This window comes from Triturus cristatus, chromosome 9 (assembly GCF_964204655.1).
Source record: "Triturus cristatus chromosome 9, aTriCri1.1, whole genome shotgun sequence".
NCBI lineage: Eukaryota > Metazoa > Chordata > Amphibia > Caudata > Salamandridae > Triturus > Triturus cristatus.
Genome location: NC_140592.1, coordinates 944,768,408 through 944,784,945, shown reverse-complemented (window position 1 = coordinate 944,784,945; position 16,538 = coordinate 944,768,408). Strand labels below are relative to the sequence as shown.

Here is a 16,538-nt window from a genome sequence, read left to right as displayed (position 1 = left end):
GGAGGAGTAAGACGTGAGATACATGCTGGCTTGGGGAGGTGAAGCAGGACATGCAATGTGTGACTGCAGGATAGAACTGTATGCAGGTCATGATTGTAGAGATTATCTTCAGATCCGGAAATGTATCTGTGTATGTGCCATGAAGGTTATTGGTTTGCATTTACCTTTTTTCATCTCAATTAAACAATGTATTTTTAAGTATGCTTTTATATCGCACTTTGCTTCTGGCTTCTTTGGATATTGAGCTTGTGCTTGTGGCTCACTACACAAGGGAATAACATGTGGAATGGAGTGTTTATCTCACCCTACTTGTAGAAGGCTGAAACTTGTTTGGGAGCCCACTCTTTTGCATAAATGTCCCTGAAATCCTCAGGTACTATAGAGAAAAAGGCTACTTGTATCACCTCCTCTCCTTGGGGAGCTTCTTAATGAAGACTGGGGGCTGGTCATCTCTCCTGGAATTATGTCAACGTTTCTGATAAATGTGGGCAGAAGGCTGCTTAAATTGTGCGCAGTATATTCCACTCAAATTTGTTTATTTGAATTCTAAACATTCTCGAGAGGATTTAAGTGATTATCTGGAGTCTCAATCTGTATGAAATCGTCAATTGGACTAGCCACCAGCAACTCCTGGAGTGTTGTTACTACTGCTGCGCTATATGGAAGTGTTTTCTTAAAATCCCGTTCTGCAGAAGTATTTGTAGGTGGCATTTTTCTTAAAAAGTCCTGCCACCTTCTTTTTAGATTAACTTTTAGGGTTCATACCTATCTGTTCTCTCTTTACACTGGCCTCAGTCTCTCATCTTGATTCACCTATCTGCTTGCTATAGTCTTCTATTCTTCGGTACACACGTGCAAACCCTTCTTTCTGTTCCTTTACTGTCAGGGTCCTGAAAAGAACGGGAAGAGCAACTCTCAGAATACTGCTACAGTTATGGTTTCAATATGTCATTGCTGTCTCTCAAATTACAACCACCAATGTATCTTTGATTGCATAAATAGTGTTACAATGAATTGCTCCCATTATTTTGCAGTGAACTAGAATTTTCACATTTAAGGAAATAATTATTATAAAAATATATATATATATATATATATATATATATATATATATATATGTGTGTGTGTGTGTGTGTATATATGAAGCTTACATTAAAAAAATTGAAATGTGTGATTAGTGCTGTGTTAATTTCAATTGTCTTTCTCTTTCCAGCTTCACACATTTTTAGTAATGGAACTGCTTAAAGGAGGGGAGCTACTCGAACGCATTAAGAAAAAAAAACACTTTAGTGAAACAGAAGCCAGTTGCATTATGCGCAAGCTTGTTTCAGCTGTTAGTCACATGCATGATGTTGGAGTAGTGCACAGAGATCTAAAACCTGAGGTATTGTATAGCACCTATATATATATATATATATATATATATTTTTAAAATCATAAATGTCTTCTTTAAAGTCCTTTTTAGGTCGCCTACCAGACAGCTAAGTCGTTTGGTTGTGAAAGACCTATCGTGAACTTACAGCAGGCTTTCAGCCCACCCATTGCTTACTGTTGGTTGCCTTTATGTCACTGGCATTTGCTTTCTTCTTATTCGATGGCTTGCCTCTTCTTGTATTTGTCCCTCCCCTGGAGCATAGCACATTGTTTTTTTCGTTTAAGCACCCTCCCTCATGTGCTTCTACCCCAACAAATACCAGCTCCCCACACCGCTTGTTTCTCTCTTCCTCACATACTGTTTGTGCTCTCTTGTGCACTTCTCCCCTCCCCAAACTTCCCTGCCCTTGTGCTCTGTGATGCTGTCTCCCTAGTGCAGTTCTCACATCCCAGAGTTTTTCTCTCCTTCATATGCTGCGCATTCTCTCTTTCGTTCTTCTTCCCTAACTCCCTTGCTCCTTGTTGTTCTCTCTCGTGTGCTTCTCCTCCACCTCTGTGTTGCTCTTTTTCTTGTTGTGCTGCATTTCCTCTCTTCCTCCCAACCGCTCGCTATTCTGTCGCTGATTTACTCCTGTGGTCCATTTAATTTGTTATTTATTTTGATTTTGCGCTTTCACATAAAAATAAATCTTTTTTTTTAAAGTCATGTGAAGTCTGCCAGCTTTAATCACTAAATAAAAATAAAAATAAAATGACGTCTGCGTCATTCTGTAGGCTTGTGCATGCTAGATATGCTTACCTGCACCTACAGAATAAATCGACAAGCATCAACGGTTTCGTCAGGGAGCCGTCTTTTCTTATTATCCTGATGCTGTGCAGCATCGATAAAGTACTTTGGTAAAGCCAATCGGTTTAAAAAGCAAAACCATGGACCTTTTGTCTTTGTCAATGCTTATTTTAAATAGGGACATACTGCTTTTAAAAAAAATATTAGGACCAGTGAGGGCAGTGGAAGACTAGTTCATTATCACATAGCAATGTATCTGTGAATTGAGAACAGGCAGCTAGTATTTTCTCTTTTCTGCACAATGAATATATACTCCTGCCCAGGTCATCACTAAAATATATCATAATGGATTTCTTTTACTTGGAATGAGGCCCCATACCATTCTGTAAGGTCAGCTTTACCTTTGTGCTTACTGGCCTTTTTTTATTGAACTTTATAGGTTTCTCAGGAAGAAACATATACTGGAGTAGCTAATATAAACCTCTGGTTTGATAGATGTAGCAAATGTGCAGGTCAAGTACAGTAATAGTTGTGTATTAAAATTGTTAGTGGATCCTAATTCCACCCACGTGCGTCCTATTTTATTCATATTTCATGTAATGAAAAATATCTCAGCATGGCCCCCATATTTTTTAGGTTGAGCCTGAGTAAGTACTCTAAACTACTCCATGTGGGTCTGACTACTCCCACACATAGGATTGACTTTTGCATGGGTCTTTCAATAATGAAAGCACGCAAATGATGGGTGCATGTCCCACCTTCTTTTTTTAAAGTTCTCTCCCACGGTACTTTGCTCTCGGGAGCGAGCAGCGGCGCGCAGGTAATCCGAAGGCACAGTCTGCCTCTCCATGCCCCGTGTCCAGCCGGGCGCCATGCCCCCTCTTTCAAGCCCGGTCACGTCCCGCACAGGGGTCAGGCTGGGCTGCAAGGCCAGCATTCCTGCACGATGCGGAAGGCGCGCGCCGAGAATGCGCCCCCGGTGAGTGCATTATGCAGTCAATTTATAAGCTGCCCCAGGGTCTGTTCCGAGTCAGCATTTTCTGACATGCAAAGTAAGCACAAAAACTTCTGGTTAAGACAGCTCAATGAATTAATGCGCCTGTTGCAGGTACGCGCTTGTAAAGCTGCAGGTCACGGGTTCACCGCAGAGCTTACAAAGTGGTTCATCCTGAAGAGTCGATAAAACGAATACCACTCTGCTGCTTAAAACTGCAGCTGTGTTATAAACGCTGTGAAGCGCCTAGCTACACAGAAAGGGTTTACTGTGCTATAAGTGCAGTTATTATTATTATGCAGCGCTGAGTAGCAAGACGCAAGATCCTAAATTAGGCTATGTTAGTAAGTATAGGGCGGTATGTCCGAAATTTACGGTATGCTTTTGATTAAGTTGATACCTTAATATTTGTATTTTTTTGGGTGCAAAAAACAACAATGAGGAATATTGACAGTACACAGTCGATTTGTAAGCCCAATTAAGAGTTTTTTCCCGTGCAATTGGAAACAACGCTCAAATTATATTTGTGGCACGCTTCACTGTACGACATTCCATTGAACGTGCTTTTTATCTACGGCTACGCAGTGTCAACAGGTATTACATGCAGGCAGTTATTGTGCAAAATAAAAAAACTAGGGCCGAGAGCCATTTGTGTAAAACTCGTGATTTAAAACCTTTGGCGCCGCATTTCTTATCAGTCCTTGTTAAATGTGAAAGGCCTGCTAGGAAACACGTGAGCCACGGAGCATTGCCTCAGAGTTCAGAGCAACATCTGTCATCTGCTGATAAAACCATCTTTAGACAGTTTTATTTTTAGGACATCAGCAACTTCTGAGGCAACATTGTTGAGGCAATATCTGTCCACTAAAATCAGTATCTGGATTTGCACTGCCTTCTCCAGCCTAAGACAAGGATTCAGTGTCTGTACAGCACCAAGACACCCTTGATGCCATCTGAGAATTCTTAAAAAAAGGACTCCTGGGTGCCCGTCTTCTTGCCTTGTGGGATCTCTCAGCAGTCTTTGATGAGCTCATGGGGCATTTCTTCCCATTCTCTCCCTGCAGGTGGGATTGGAGGTAGTTTTCTGGAGTGATTTTGTTCCTTCTATTCTGTTCCAATGCATGAATTCTCCAGATCTTCTCCCATCCACGTGTTGAGAGACCCAGGCATTGATCGTGGTCCCAACTGAATGTAAATTTGATCCGAAGACACTGGGAGCTCTACCCAACACGATCGATGGGGCCACTTCTGTGATGATGATACACATCTTTCGCTTGAAGCATCTCTTTAGATATTTTCGCTTTGGTGACTCTTGTCACACCAAGAGCTGGGTGACTTCTTTCCATCTGAAGCTGGAGTTGTAAAAGTCTCAATAGCATCTTCTAACAACAAAACACCACCTGTGAGGCAGCCTAGTTAGCTGTGATAGGCATTTTGGACAACGAGAACCTCATTTGCATGGTGCTGAAATGTTATAGTGCTGTTAACTTGCATCAAGGCACCTGTCTTTGTCTGTGCATTAAGAAGCCGTGGAATGTGTCCATAAATGTTTCCTGAGGCAAGCATGTATTCCTGAATCAAACTGCATAACCCAGTCTGTAGTAATTGTATAGAACTTCAACCCCTGGCGGCACAGCACTCAGGATAAGGTGCTGCATGGCTAAACACTTATAAGGTCCCAAAGGCGAGACCTGTTGGCTATGCCAATGCTTGTTGTATGTTTCTTCGGGTATCCTCTTGATTGGTAAACCGGCTCTTCTAATTTAGAGTGCCAATTCATTCTCCTTAACCCTGTTGCAGTTGGGGGTGCTGCCTGAGATCTCCAATATCTAGCAGCGTCTCATTTCGATTTAATTTTTCCCACACCTACTTTTGTCCGTTTTCCCCTTGGACCCTCTCCTTCATCCGTAACGCCTAAGTAAATCATCTTGGGTGAGAAATCGGGTTGCCAGTGACAATGTATAAATAATTTTGCACCAACAGCGTACTATTTTACTATGTGAGTTAAATCTCCTTCCCCACAAAGCATGCCTCATTTTGAGACCGCTGCCGAACTCTATCACCCTCTGGGGTGAAGTCATATATTGGTATAACTTGTACCACTGGGCAACTGGTCGGATTTCTAGCTACATTGCCTGTAAACTGCATTCCAGCAAAAGCAGATTATGTAACCAAACTGACACAAGAGATTTTAGCCTATTTTTTTCTGCAACAACTATGTATAATGCAAAAAGAACAATGGATGTCAAACATTCACCCCAAGTACAGAGATCTGGGTCTAAATCCATCGTTTTTTTGCTCACCATGCAATTCTAGTTTGGACAGAGGCATATGCAAATCAGTCTGGACCCTACACCTAATGGCACCAGTACAATCCAAACTGCCTAGCCAGGTCCTCCCTAAACCAGAACACCCAGGACCAGTTTCGCCCTAGTTATGGGCTCATCAGCATCTTTTGAATATGGCTGGATCCAAACTTAGGTGACATGGTGAACAAAAGAATGATGGGTTGGAGTGGTTACCCCAAGCTATTGTCAGTGGTTAGGCTTATTGCAAGCAGCCTCCCATCACCTAAGTGGCATGGGTATGCCCAGGCGTGGGACCCCATGCTCACTGTGTCACTGGAACCAAGCTTTATCTGGCTGATGAGCCCAAAACTAGGGCAAAACCGGTCCTGGGTTGCTTGTATGCCGGTTCAGGGAGGTCCTGGATTGACAGTTCGGGCTAAACTGTTCCCATGAGGAGCAGGATCAAGGCTGATTTGCATGTGGCTGAGTCCAAACTGTGGTGGCATGGTGATTGAAAGAACGATGGGTTTGGAGTGCCACCCAGAGCTATAGCCAGTGGTTAGACTTATTGCAAGCAGCCTCCCATCGTTTTTTGTGTGTTTGATTAACAAGGAGCCGAATATGCAAGCCTTGTGGCATATACTACCAAGAGTCAGAATTCCCTAGCCAGGCTAAGACCAGGAAGGAAACCAACACTTGCAAAGCCAATATTTTTGCCATTGGCTGATGGCATTTTGACTTCGGTGATATTTTGTTTTGTCATGATTTTTGTAAAACTTTAATATAGGTGGAGTTGCAAAGCGCTCGCAGAAAAAAAGAACTGGCTAAAACTAAACATTTTTTTTGTCTAAGAAAAGCACACATTGCCATAGTAGTCCCTTTTAATAAAGGGGGCTACTTTGAGGGCGGATCTGCCCTTTTTACAAGAGAGGAATGCTGTCAGAACCCCGTTCAGAGGGTCATGGGACAAGCAGGAGTTAGTGGGCCCAACTGTGGACGTTTATGCCTTTTACTTCTAATGTCCCAGGGCCCAACCTACTATAGGTTCTCAGCAATTGGGCCAAGTACCCCTTCATCACTTTACTCTAAATGGTAACACAGGTTGAGAAGTCCAAGGCTTCCCCGCAGGGCTGGAGTGTGAAGTAGACACAGGGGGTTTGAACACTGGCTCACAACTCAAAATATAAATTCAGCAGCAGCAATAAATGATCGTCCGGTCAAATTCTTGTTGAGTATTTTTATATGAACACAAAGTAAAATAGGGCATTCACAAACAATACACACAGTCCCCAAAGGTCAGGACTCTAGTGTTTTTAACGAGCACATCCCGGAGTTCCACTCCTGTCTTGTTAGAGGTAATGAATATTCCCCATTCGCTATAGGCAACATTCAGGGTAAGATTCACTAGTAGTCCGAGTCCCAGAAGTCGCGCTTCGACTCTTCATTAAAGTCAAAATTGTTCCAGTGCTGAAGCACTATTTGGCAGGCAGGGTTTCCCAGGAATTTCTGATACAAAAATTAAATCAGTCTTAACGCACCAGCAGGATCTAAACAACTGGAGTCAATGTGCAAAGTGGGCACTAAAGCTGCCGCGACTGTCTCTGGTAAGTTCTGTACATGCAGTCCAGGGGGTGGGGCAACGGTCCACTGTCCTCCAGTTCCTCACATGCGGTTCAGCGGGACCTCCCCACAGGCGGGGGAGGCAACACTGGTGCTGGTCCTCAGTCGGGGCTTGGGCGCACTCGCGTCACTATGTTGGCCTCCACCTCACGATGACGGTCTTGGCCAAACCACACTCCTTGCCTTGTCCCTGGGCATTCCCTGCCATTCAGGGTCACCGTCCTCCCTCTGTACACAGGCTACGGCCCAGAATTTCACAGCAGCAATCTTCACGGTGGCCCTATCTGACATATGTGGTTTCAATCTTCACTACTCAAATGGGCTACCACCCAATCAGCACGGTAGTAATCTTGATGGCGGCCTACCCAGCATACGGAGTCACTGACTACAAACCTCCACAACGGGTGGTGACCTGATCAGTGCAGCAAAGTTCCTGGTTTGCTTCACAGCGGCCCTCCCTGGGCATACAGGCGACACTGACTTTTCCCTGTACACGGGCATTAACCTGATGGGTGCAGCATCGCGATGTCCTCACACATCACCTCAGGGATCCAATCGTCAGGATCCCTCACTGGACCTCACTCCCTCTACCTCCTCACAGGGCACACTGGTCTTGACAAGCAGGCAGCTGGGGCCTCCAACCTCCCCACAGGAAACTTGGTGGCCAAGCTGTCCATCTTCTGGAAACACGACCGTGAGAAGGATAAGGGTGTATTCTGAAGGATGTAGAGGAACCGGGGCAGAATCATCATTTTAAATAGAGCTATTCTGCCCATCGGGTTCAACACAGCGCCTGCCATTTGAGGAGATCAGAACGGGCCTTTTTCACTAGCGGGGTTACATTGAGTGACCAGGCAAGGTTTGGGAGGAGGGCGACCCAGATCCCCAGGTATTTGAAGGACTGTCGCCTAAGAGGTATCGATGACTGCCAATCAGAGCTTTCCCTCAAGAGGTGGAGGGGGACCAGGACGGATTTGGCAGAGTTCAATCGAAGGCCGGAGGTTTTTTTGAAGAGACTCAGTGCCCGGAGACACCAGGGTCCCGATTGTGCTGGGTCCACTAAAAATAGCAGAACGTCGTCTGCGTAAAGGGCGATCTTATCCAGGCCATCTCCATCCCGTAATGTGCTTGTCGGATTGGATAAGACAGGCAAAGGGCTCCATTTCCAATGCGAAGAGGAAGGGCGAGAGGGAGCATCCCTGCCTCGTGCCCCTCCTGATGGGAAAGGGCCGCGACAGAGCTTCATTAACCAGCACTCGGGCCCGCGGCTTACAATATAACGTCTTGACCAGGTTACGGAAGGAGGCTCCAAATCCCATTTCTGTCAACATCGCTTCTAGTTCTCGCCAGTCCACTGAATCAAATGCTTTCTCGAAATTAACGAGAAGAAGGGACAAGTATGGGGTCAGCTGTTGGCGGTTCGCTAGAGCAAGGTGGAGACGTCTAAGGCAGTGTCTGGTTCCCCGAGAGGGCATGATTCCGCACTTTTCGGGATGGAGCAGTTTGGCCAGGTACGGTCGTATGCGGTTGGCTAAGACAGAGGCAAATTCTTTGAGCTCCAAATTGATGAGAGCGATGGGGCGGTAGTCGGAGCAGTGCTTCGAGGGAGGCTGAGACTTGGGGATCACCAGAATGGTGGCTGTTTCGGGCCGGAACAAGCCTTTATCAGTCGCCTCCTGGTACACCTCCAGAAGGTGGAGAACCAGCATGTCGCCTAAAACTCCTGCGGGAGTCCGTCTGGCCCCAGTGGATTACCAGAGGCCATGCGTGATATGGCGTCGTTGACCTCTGGGGTGATGGGGAGGTCCAGCGCCTCTGCCTCAGATTTGCTGAGTCACGGAAGAGGGAACTGTTTGCGCTGAAGTAGTTCCAGGAGTGAGAGATTGGGAGGTTGGGCAGAATAAAGAGTGGTGTAGTATGCAGTGAAGCATTGGGCCACCGCCACTGGGGATCGTTGGATAGCTCTGTCTGAGGCCGATCACCTCAGGAATGATATGATTGGCCTTTGGGTAAGTGACTAGTCGGTGATGGAGCTTCCCATTTTTATCTCCCCACCCATACACTCGTGCTACGGAGGACCTCCACAGCAGCTTGGCAGCCTCCAGGGAGGTCTGCTTAATCTCTTCCCTCAGAAATGCTAGTCTCCTATCCTGGGTTTCAGTTCTCTCCTCCCGGGGTTGACCTTTGATTAGGACAGCTTGGGCTTCTAGGAGCGTTAGTTGGGAGTCCTGCGCCGTTCGCTTAAGTTTGAGCTGGCCCTTGGCGAAGCCCCGGATGGTGGTCTTACCAGCCTCTCATAGAGTGCCAGGGTATGGAACTGAGCCCTGGATGGCGGTGAAATAATGGTGGAGCTCATCGCCCACTGAGACCCTGAATACGTTGTCCTAGAGAAACCACAGGGGAGTGGTCAGATATACCTCTGGGGAGGATGGTGATATCCTAAATTACCGACAGTTCAGAGCCGGCATGAAAACGTAATCAAGTCGTGCATGTGTGTGGTGGGATGCCCATGTGTGGGTGTAATGTTGGGTCATCAGGTGCCAGAGTATCCAAGCGTCCCCGAGCCATAGGGCGGCGGCCCAGTTCGATAAGAGATTAGAGTGGGTGATCCTAGAGGCTGAGGGGGCCCTGGCAGTGTCTAGTTCGGGGTTCATTTTTTTTTTTTTTAACAAACTTTATTGAGTAACATTGACAGCGTAAACAGCACAGAAATTGTTACAAAAAGGTCTTTATCATTCTTTTTCCCTGTTTGGAGGCGAACATAAACAGTACAGTGCATAAAACCATTACACAGTGGTACAGGGAATGTAGCTGGAGAGGAACTGTAATTACTCCTAAATGCAGATAAGTGTCTGAATTCCACGCAGCGTTGGTCGTTGTGCATCCATATCACAAAACATAGCTTTCCTCTTTAACTGGAATAAACAATCCCAACCACATCCTCCCACCCTAACCCTCCCATCCCATGCTCCTGGTCTGTGTTATGGAAGTGCCATAGGTATCTAAGGGGAGGTCTGAACGGAATGTACCAGGGGGGTCTACATGTCACTAAAATTACCAAATGGGGGGAGCTTGGGGTACAAGAGCTTTCAATCAGCTGGTCGAGAAGTAGTCCACTAAACTATGGTGTTGGGGTACCCTGCCGGGGCAGGGGGTCAAGCAGTCAGAAGCTGTGTAGCATGACATCCCACTCCATTGAAATGGGGTGTTTCCTTAGTCCTGTCTCTTCCTCCCTCCGGAGGGCTACGCTCTCAGCTTTCCCCCACTGTAGCATGTCATCGTGCCAGCTGGACAACGTTGGGCACCTGGGGGACTTCCATCTCATGGTAAGAGCTCTGACTGCTAGGATGAGGGCCAGATCTATAAATCTCAGTTGTACCTTCAGTGTACTTTTGCGTCTACAAAGGCCCATGAGGCAGTCCAGAACGTTATCTACAATGGGAATATGTGTGACCTCACCCAGGTATCTACGGACTTCCTTCCAGAAGTCCCGTAGGCGGGGGCATGACCACAGCATGTGGAGGAAGTCCGCCTTGTCTCCTTTACAACGAGGGCAGCTATGGGGAGCCTCGGGGAACATACGATGTATCCTGTGAGGGGTGAGATATGCCCTGTGTAGAACCATTGTTTGTATAAATTTCAATTTGGCGTTACGGGACACTCTTTTCGGGTGTTCAAGTATACACTGCCATGCTTTATCCGAGATTTGAGTAGTGGAGTCCTCAGACCATTTTGTTCTAAGGGATACAAGTGTGACAGCGGCATGTGTTCGTATACCCGTATATAGCCATCTGACTAAGTGTCCTCAATTCCCCATATAATGTAAGAGGTAGACCAGGGTATGCTGTGGGGGTTCAGTACGCAGCGGGGCCCAAGTGTTTTTAATGTAATAAGAGACCGCAACATATAATAGGTATAAATGTGCGGGTGCACCTGTGGCCTGTAAGAAGGATTTGTGATCCAGCAGAGCCCCATCCCCGAAAAAAGCCCCAACATCTTCCACTCCGGTCTCCACCCAGTCGCGGATCCTGTTGCTTGTGAGTGTGCCCTGTGGTGTGGGGATCCCCAATAAAGGAATGTTCGGCGAGTATGGGGTCGCTGTAGAGGTATAGGACAATGCTCTCTTCCAGCATAATAACACAGTCTTCAGGAGGGGCGGACTGTCAGCAGGAATCTCAGCTTTAGGTAGGAGCTGGGCATTTAGTGCGCCCCGGTCCAGGTCCCTAGTTGAGTAGCCAATTTCCTGCAAATTTCTACCAGCCGTCCAGTAGGATAGCCATTGCAGTTGGCTGGCGTAGTAATAGGCTCTGAGGTCAGGAACCCCTAAGCCTCCACAGCGAGGTCCCAACTGGAGTTTTTGTAAACCTTTCCCCCAGATAAGCTCCACTAGTATAGTATTCAGGGTGTTAAAAATAGGCTGAGGGACCACAATGGGCAGATTCACAAAATAATACAATAGGCACGGGAGCATTACCATCTTTGAGATGGCGATGCGTCCCATGACCGATAAGGGCAGCGAGGTCCAAAAAACCACACTATTTCGAAGGGCCGCTATGGCCTTTCCTAGATTGCCATCAAGTTGATCCGACTGCGTATGGTAGACCTGGATACCTAAATATTTAAAGGTGGCGGTGGCTACTGGTAAGGTATAAGCGCCAAACTGTATGTCGTCAGGTAAGGTATTTCCTGGAAGAAGTAGGCCACAGATTTCCTTGGATTTATAGGTAGGCCCGAGACTGCTTCAAACTGGGCAAAGATATCTGGAAGGGGAGCATTGTCGGCCGTCAGATCGCGTAAGTATAGCAGGATATCATCCGCATAGATTGAGAGGAGATGGGTCGCGCCATCAATGGGGATCCCAGCTGGTCTGCCGACCGCCTGAGCGATATTGCCAGGGGCTCTAGTGCAAGAACAAACAGTGAGGGGGACAACGGGCACCCCTGTCTGGTGCCCCTATGTATTGTATACTGGGTCGAAATATGTCTGCCAGTACGGGCCCGCGCTGTGGGGGAAGTATATAGCAGAAGCACCCATTTAAGATAGGCGTCTGGAAATCCAAAACGTTGGAGTGTCGCAAACATGAACTCCCGTGAGAGGGAATCAAAGGCCTGATGGAGGTCGAGTGCCACACATCCCGCAGACTGGTATATGAGCTGGCGTCTGGATGGGGCAGGTTTCCAGAGCCGACACCTGAGTAATCCCCCGAGAAGGTGTGGGCGTCCAACGCCGCTAGACTCAAGGAGAAACTCCTCCGCAGTTAGGTCGCGATCAAAGGGGGCATTACTGACTCCACAGCCACACCCAATCTGTGTAGGAGGCACCCCCCACCCCCCTCTTTTTGATCGGTGAGAGGGCTAATGGTACCCTTCTCACGTCAATAAGTTCGTGCACTCACCCCACATCACCATCACCCCTGGTCCTGATGAAACGCCAAGGATCTTACTGACCACTCAAGGCGTGAAACATGTCGACCTTAGCCTAGTTACCCAGACACATTACGTCTCTATTGGTAACTGTTAACCTACGGGTTTTTTACTGTACCAAGGGCACCTCTTTATTAAATAACTCCTATGTGTTTGGTAACCCTTAGGTATTTTTAACTTACACTGCACGCACTACCATCACTTCTCACTTGGTACTTATTTCCACATACCCACATGCACCCATCGGCAGTTCTCTAAAAGATCTCCGCTAAAGAGACCCTTCGGGGGACCCGTAGGGCATTGCACCACCGGCCCGACAAGGAGCAACTGCCCGATGATGAAGCATGACATCCTTTGGGGTGTGTGAGGGCAACAAGAGACAACTTATGCCTCCCCCCCACCTCAAGTACCAAGTCTCTGACCTAACTTCTCCCTCTTTTTCCCACCCCTGACCCTTTTGCATGTGTAGGTTGTCCTTCGACCACACTCACCACGGAACAGTGCCTCCTGTGTGATTACCTCATATGAGGGGGATAGCCTTCATAACATAATGCAGCCGTCGCGTGATAAGAGATGTGCTACGGTTCGGCATGAACCCACACTGATCTCTATGTATGAGCGTATTGAGGTAGGGTTGTATGCGGTTAGCAAGGGCCTTGCTCAGGATTTTGTATTCTGTCGCCAGTAAAGGTTGGGGTTCATAACCGCGTTGAAATCTCCCTCAATGATGATCATCCCCAGGGGCAGGGCGGCAAACATTGGTGCAACTCGCTGAAGTGTGGAGGTCATCAGGGAAGGTGGGGGAAAATATGGAGAACAGGTTCAGGGTCCGGTCCCCTAAGCTTCCCTTCCAACGCGATGAAGAAGCCCTGAGGGTCATGAGTCACCTTTCGCAACACGAATGGAAGGGCACGGCGCACCGGGATAGCCACCCCACTCGATCCCCGATTAAAACCAGAGTGCCAGACTCCACCATAGCCGTATCTCGCCAGGAAGGGGCAGTGATTGCCTACCAGGTGGGTTTCTTGGAGCAGCAATATGTCTATAGTATGACACTGTGCATATCACAGTACCGCTGTGCGCTTGACCCTGTCTAGCAGGCCATTAACATTTCAGGACAGTATATAGAGCGACGCCGTCCCGGTGCGGTTATCAGACATGGGGGAAGTGAGAGTAGGATAGGACACCCAGTGTGGGTGACAGGTGCGGGCGAAGTGGTGCACTTACGTGAGGCAGTGGGTATAACTCTATAGTGTTGGGCTTGTGCGCGCTCGTCTTGCTGCTGGAGAGGAATGCTGGTGCAATAAACAAGTGAAATAACAAAGAAAAACCGGGACAACACCCTACTCCCTACCCCCTCCCTATACTTCAGGACCAGAAGCATCTATTGCCCTAACAAGGAACAACTGAAAGAGAACCAAACTATAATGCTTGGGAATGGGCAATCGTGAAGGACCCCTCCTCATAGCAGGATGTTTTGTGGCAGTGTCCATAGGGAGGTAGAAGTGATAATAAGCTGAAGTGCAGCATCCGGGCCGCGGAACTGGTTGCAGCCGGAAGGTTATGGCGGGCTCAAGAGGGCCCTGTGAGAAGGGCCGGGCTTCGAGAGAGGTCCATGTCTGCTAGGTCCAATAGCGATGGATGGGGTGAGGCACCCCCGGGTCCGAGCGGCCTGAGGAGCCAGCCTGCCGCACAGCAATGAGATCTCCCGGGGGCCGGTACTGTCTTTGGGTGATTGACTTCGGGCGTTGAGCCTTAAAGGATGCTCCTCTGTCACCCACGTCCAGGCCTCCTGAGGGGAGTCAAAGAAAAGGGTTTTGTCCTGGAACACAACTCGAAGGCGGGCAGGAAAGAGGAGCCTGTATTGTATGTTGAGGGCACACATCTTTTGTTTGACTTCCCCAAACGATCAACGCTGGCCCTGGACCTCGTGAGTATAGTCCTGGAAGATCATGATCGTCTGGCCTTCATACTTGAGGTGTTACTGTTTACGGGCTTCGGCCAGGACAGAGTCCCGGTCTCTAAGGATCCGTAATATGATCGGTCTGTGGGGCGCACCCAGTGGTGGTTTGAGCGCAAGGGGTCAGTGCACCCACTCAATTGCGAACCATGGAGAGAGGGAGCCCTCGGGCATCCACTAGCTTAGCCAGGGCTCAGTGAAGTCCGCTGCCCGGCCTTGTTCCACACTTTCCGAAAATCCCACCAAGCGGAGGTTATTTCAACGGGACCTATTTTCGGCATCTTCAGCCCGTCGGTGAAGCTCTTGGGTATGAGAGTGGAGGCGAGGGACCTGATCTTGAAGTTGTTAGACCTCATCCTCTATGGTGAATACACGGGATTCCGTTTCCTTAATCCTGGTCGTAGCATTGCGGAGGTCTGGCCGGATAAGAGTCATGTTGACCCGGACTTCAGCAATCTTGCCCTCCACCGAGGATTCCGAGGTATGGATAGCCTGAAGGATGGTGGACAGGTCTACAGGTCTACAGCGGAGAGGGCGTCTTTGTCCATGGTCCTCCCAGTCGCCCCAGAGTCCGTGGTAGTAAACCGGTCCATTTTAGTCTAAGTGGCGGGGGTTTTTGGTGCTCGGTCTCTACCCATGGCCATCGCCCAGGGAGAAGGGAGAGAGGAGAAAGAAGATGAGGGGGCAGGGGAGGGCCCAGGCTACTCTGCTACCTGCTGCCCGACTGACGGACGGTGCTCTCCTTCAACAGATCTACCAGTGTCCCCTGGTGAAAATTCAGACGTGGGGATCCCACGGGCAGGCTGGGGTCAATGCCGGGTCCGGGCGCAGGGCCGGTCCAGGAGGAAGAGCAGGGTACTGCTTCTAGAAGGTGCAGGGGGGCAGGCCAGCCGAGGGGGAAGGAAGGAAGATCCCACACGCCTTGCCACCCGATGCGGTGGCCGAACCCCTCCGGGGGTACCTGTCCACCCTGGGGCTGCGGGCCCCACAACGGCACACAAGAGAGGGGGTAGTCCACTAGCTTGTCCCCGCTGTCGGAGTTAACAGCCGAGGCGCCCTCCGCACACCACCGCTGCACCGGGGGAGAGAGCGTGTTCTGCAAGGGCTGCTCCACGTGGCATCGGCTGAACCCGATTTAAGGTCCACCAGTTAAGGGGCGCAGGGGACCCTGCACACCCGGGGCCCCTAGACACGATGGGTGGGGTTTAAGGGATCTGGTCCCTCTGCCGTCCGAGCCGACGGCTGAACCCCACCCACCTCGGGGTCAGGACCAAGCACGGCCGGCGGGTCAGATTTAGGCAGCACTCCAGCTCCTCACCTCCGTAAAATCAGGCTCCGTGGCAGAGGGATGGCTCCTTGGCCCGCTATTAGTGCTATGCAGCAGTCTCCTCAGGGTCTCGTCCCCACTCACAGATGCTCGGTTCCCTTGTAGGGGGGGCCAGCATCCAGCACGGGGTCTCTGCTGCCCCTGTGTAATGTCGCGGGAGGGGGAAGGTCAGTCACCCCCTCCGCCGCTGTCTGGCAGACAGCCGAGGGCTCACTGCAGTCATCGCGGCATCAGGCAGGTGCACAGGTCCGGTCATTCTAACTGCCAGCTGCTGACTCAGATTCCAGGCCTGGTGCCTGGTCAACAAATTAGGCAAGCCCGGGCTCTAACAGCTTGGAGCTGCAGAGGTGAGTTGATTAGAAGATCATCCCTCTCACCGCCCGTTCGATGGCTGATCCCGCATTGCAGCCCACCGGTACCTCAGGATCAGCCCCTGGATGTGTGGCGGGCAGGGCATCTCCAGGCAGCTCGGCGCTCCCAGCCCAGCCGGGCGCGATCCACTGCCGAGGGAAGGTCGGCACTGCAGTCTCAGCTGGGGCAGCACCAGCAGCCTTCCCGAAGGTCTCCCCTCTACGCACAACACCGCAAGCTGCCCCAGAGCTCGGGGGCATCAGGATGAGCCGGGAGTGCGCTCCGACGGGCCCCCATCTTGGAGTCGCCGCGAGTTGGGACTCCCCTGCAAGGGCTGTCTGCGGCGTCCAGATGCCACCCACACCGCCTCCAGGAAGGGCTCTGGGGTCTAGGTCAGCTAGGCAGCAGGATTTC

At 49.4% G+C, this 16,538-nt stretch overlaps 1 protein-coding gene across 2 annotated transcripts in view; it reads left to right on the top strand.

The window, feature by feature from the left end:
• RPS6KA5 (ribosomal protein S6 kinase A5) overlaps window positions 1-16,538 on the top strand; it is a 543,858-nt gene that overhangs the window by 440,661 nt on the left and 86,659 nt on the right. The window contains exon 13 of one of the 2 annotated variants that reach the window (XM_085626531.1): window positions 1,214-1,384. The exons of the other annotated variant lie outside the window; for it this stretch is intronic. Within the exon in view, the coding sequence (XP_085482657.1) occupies window positions 1,214-1,384 (171 nt within the window). The remainder of the gene's footprint in view (window positions 1-1,213; window positions 1,385-16,538) is intronic. 2 annotated transcript variants of the gene reach the window in all.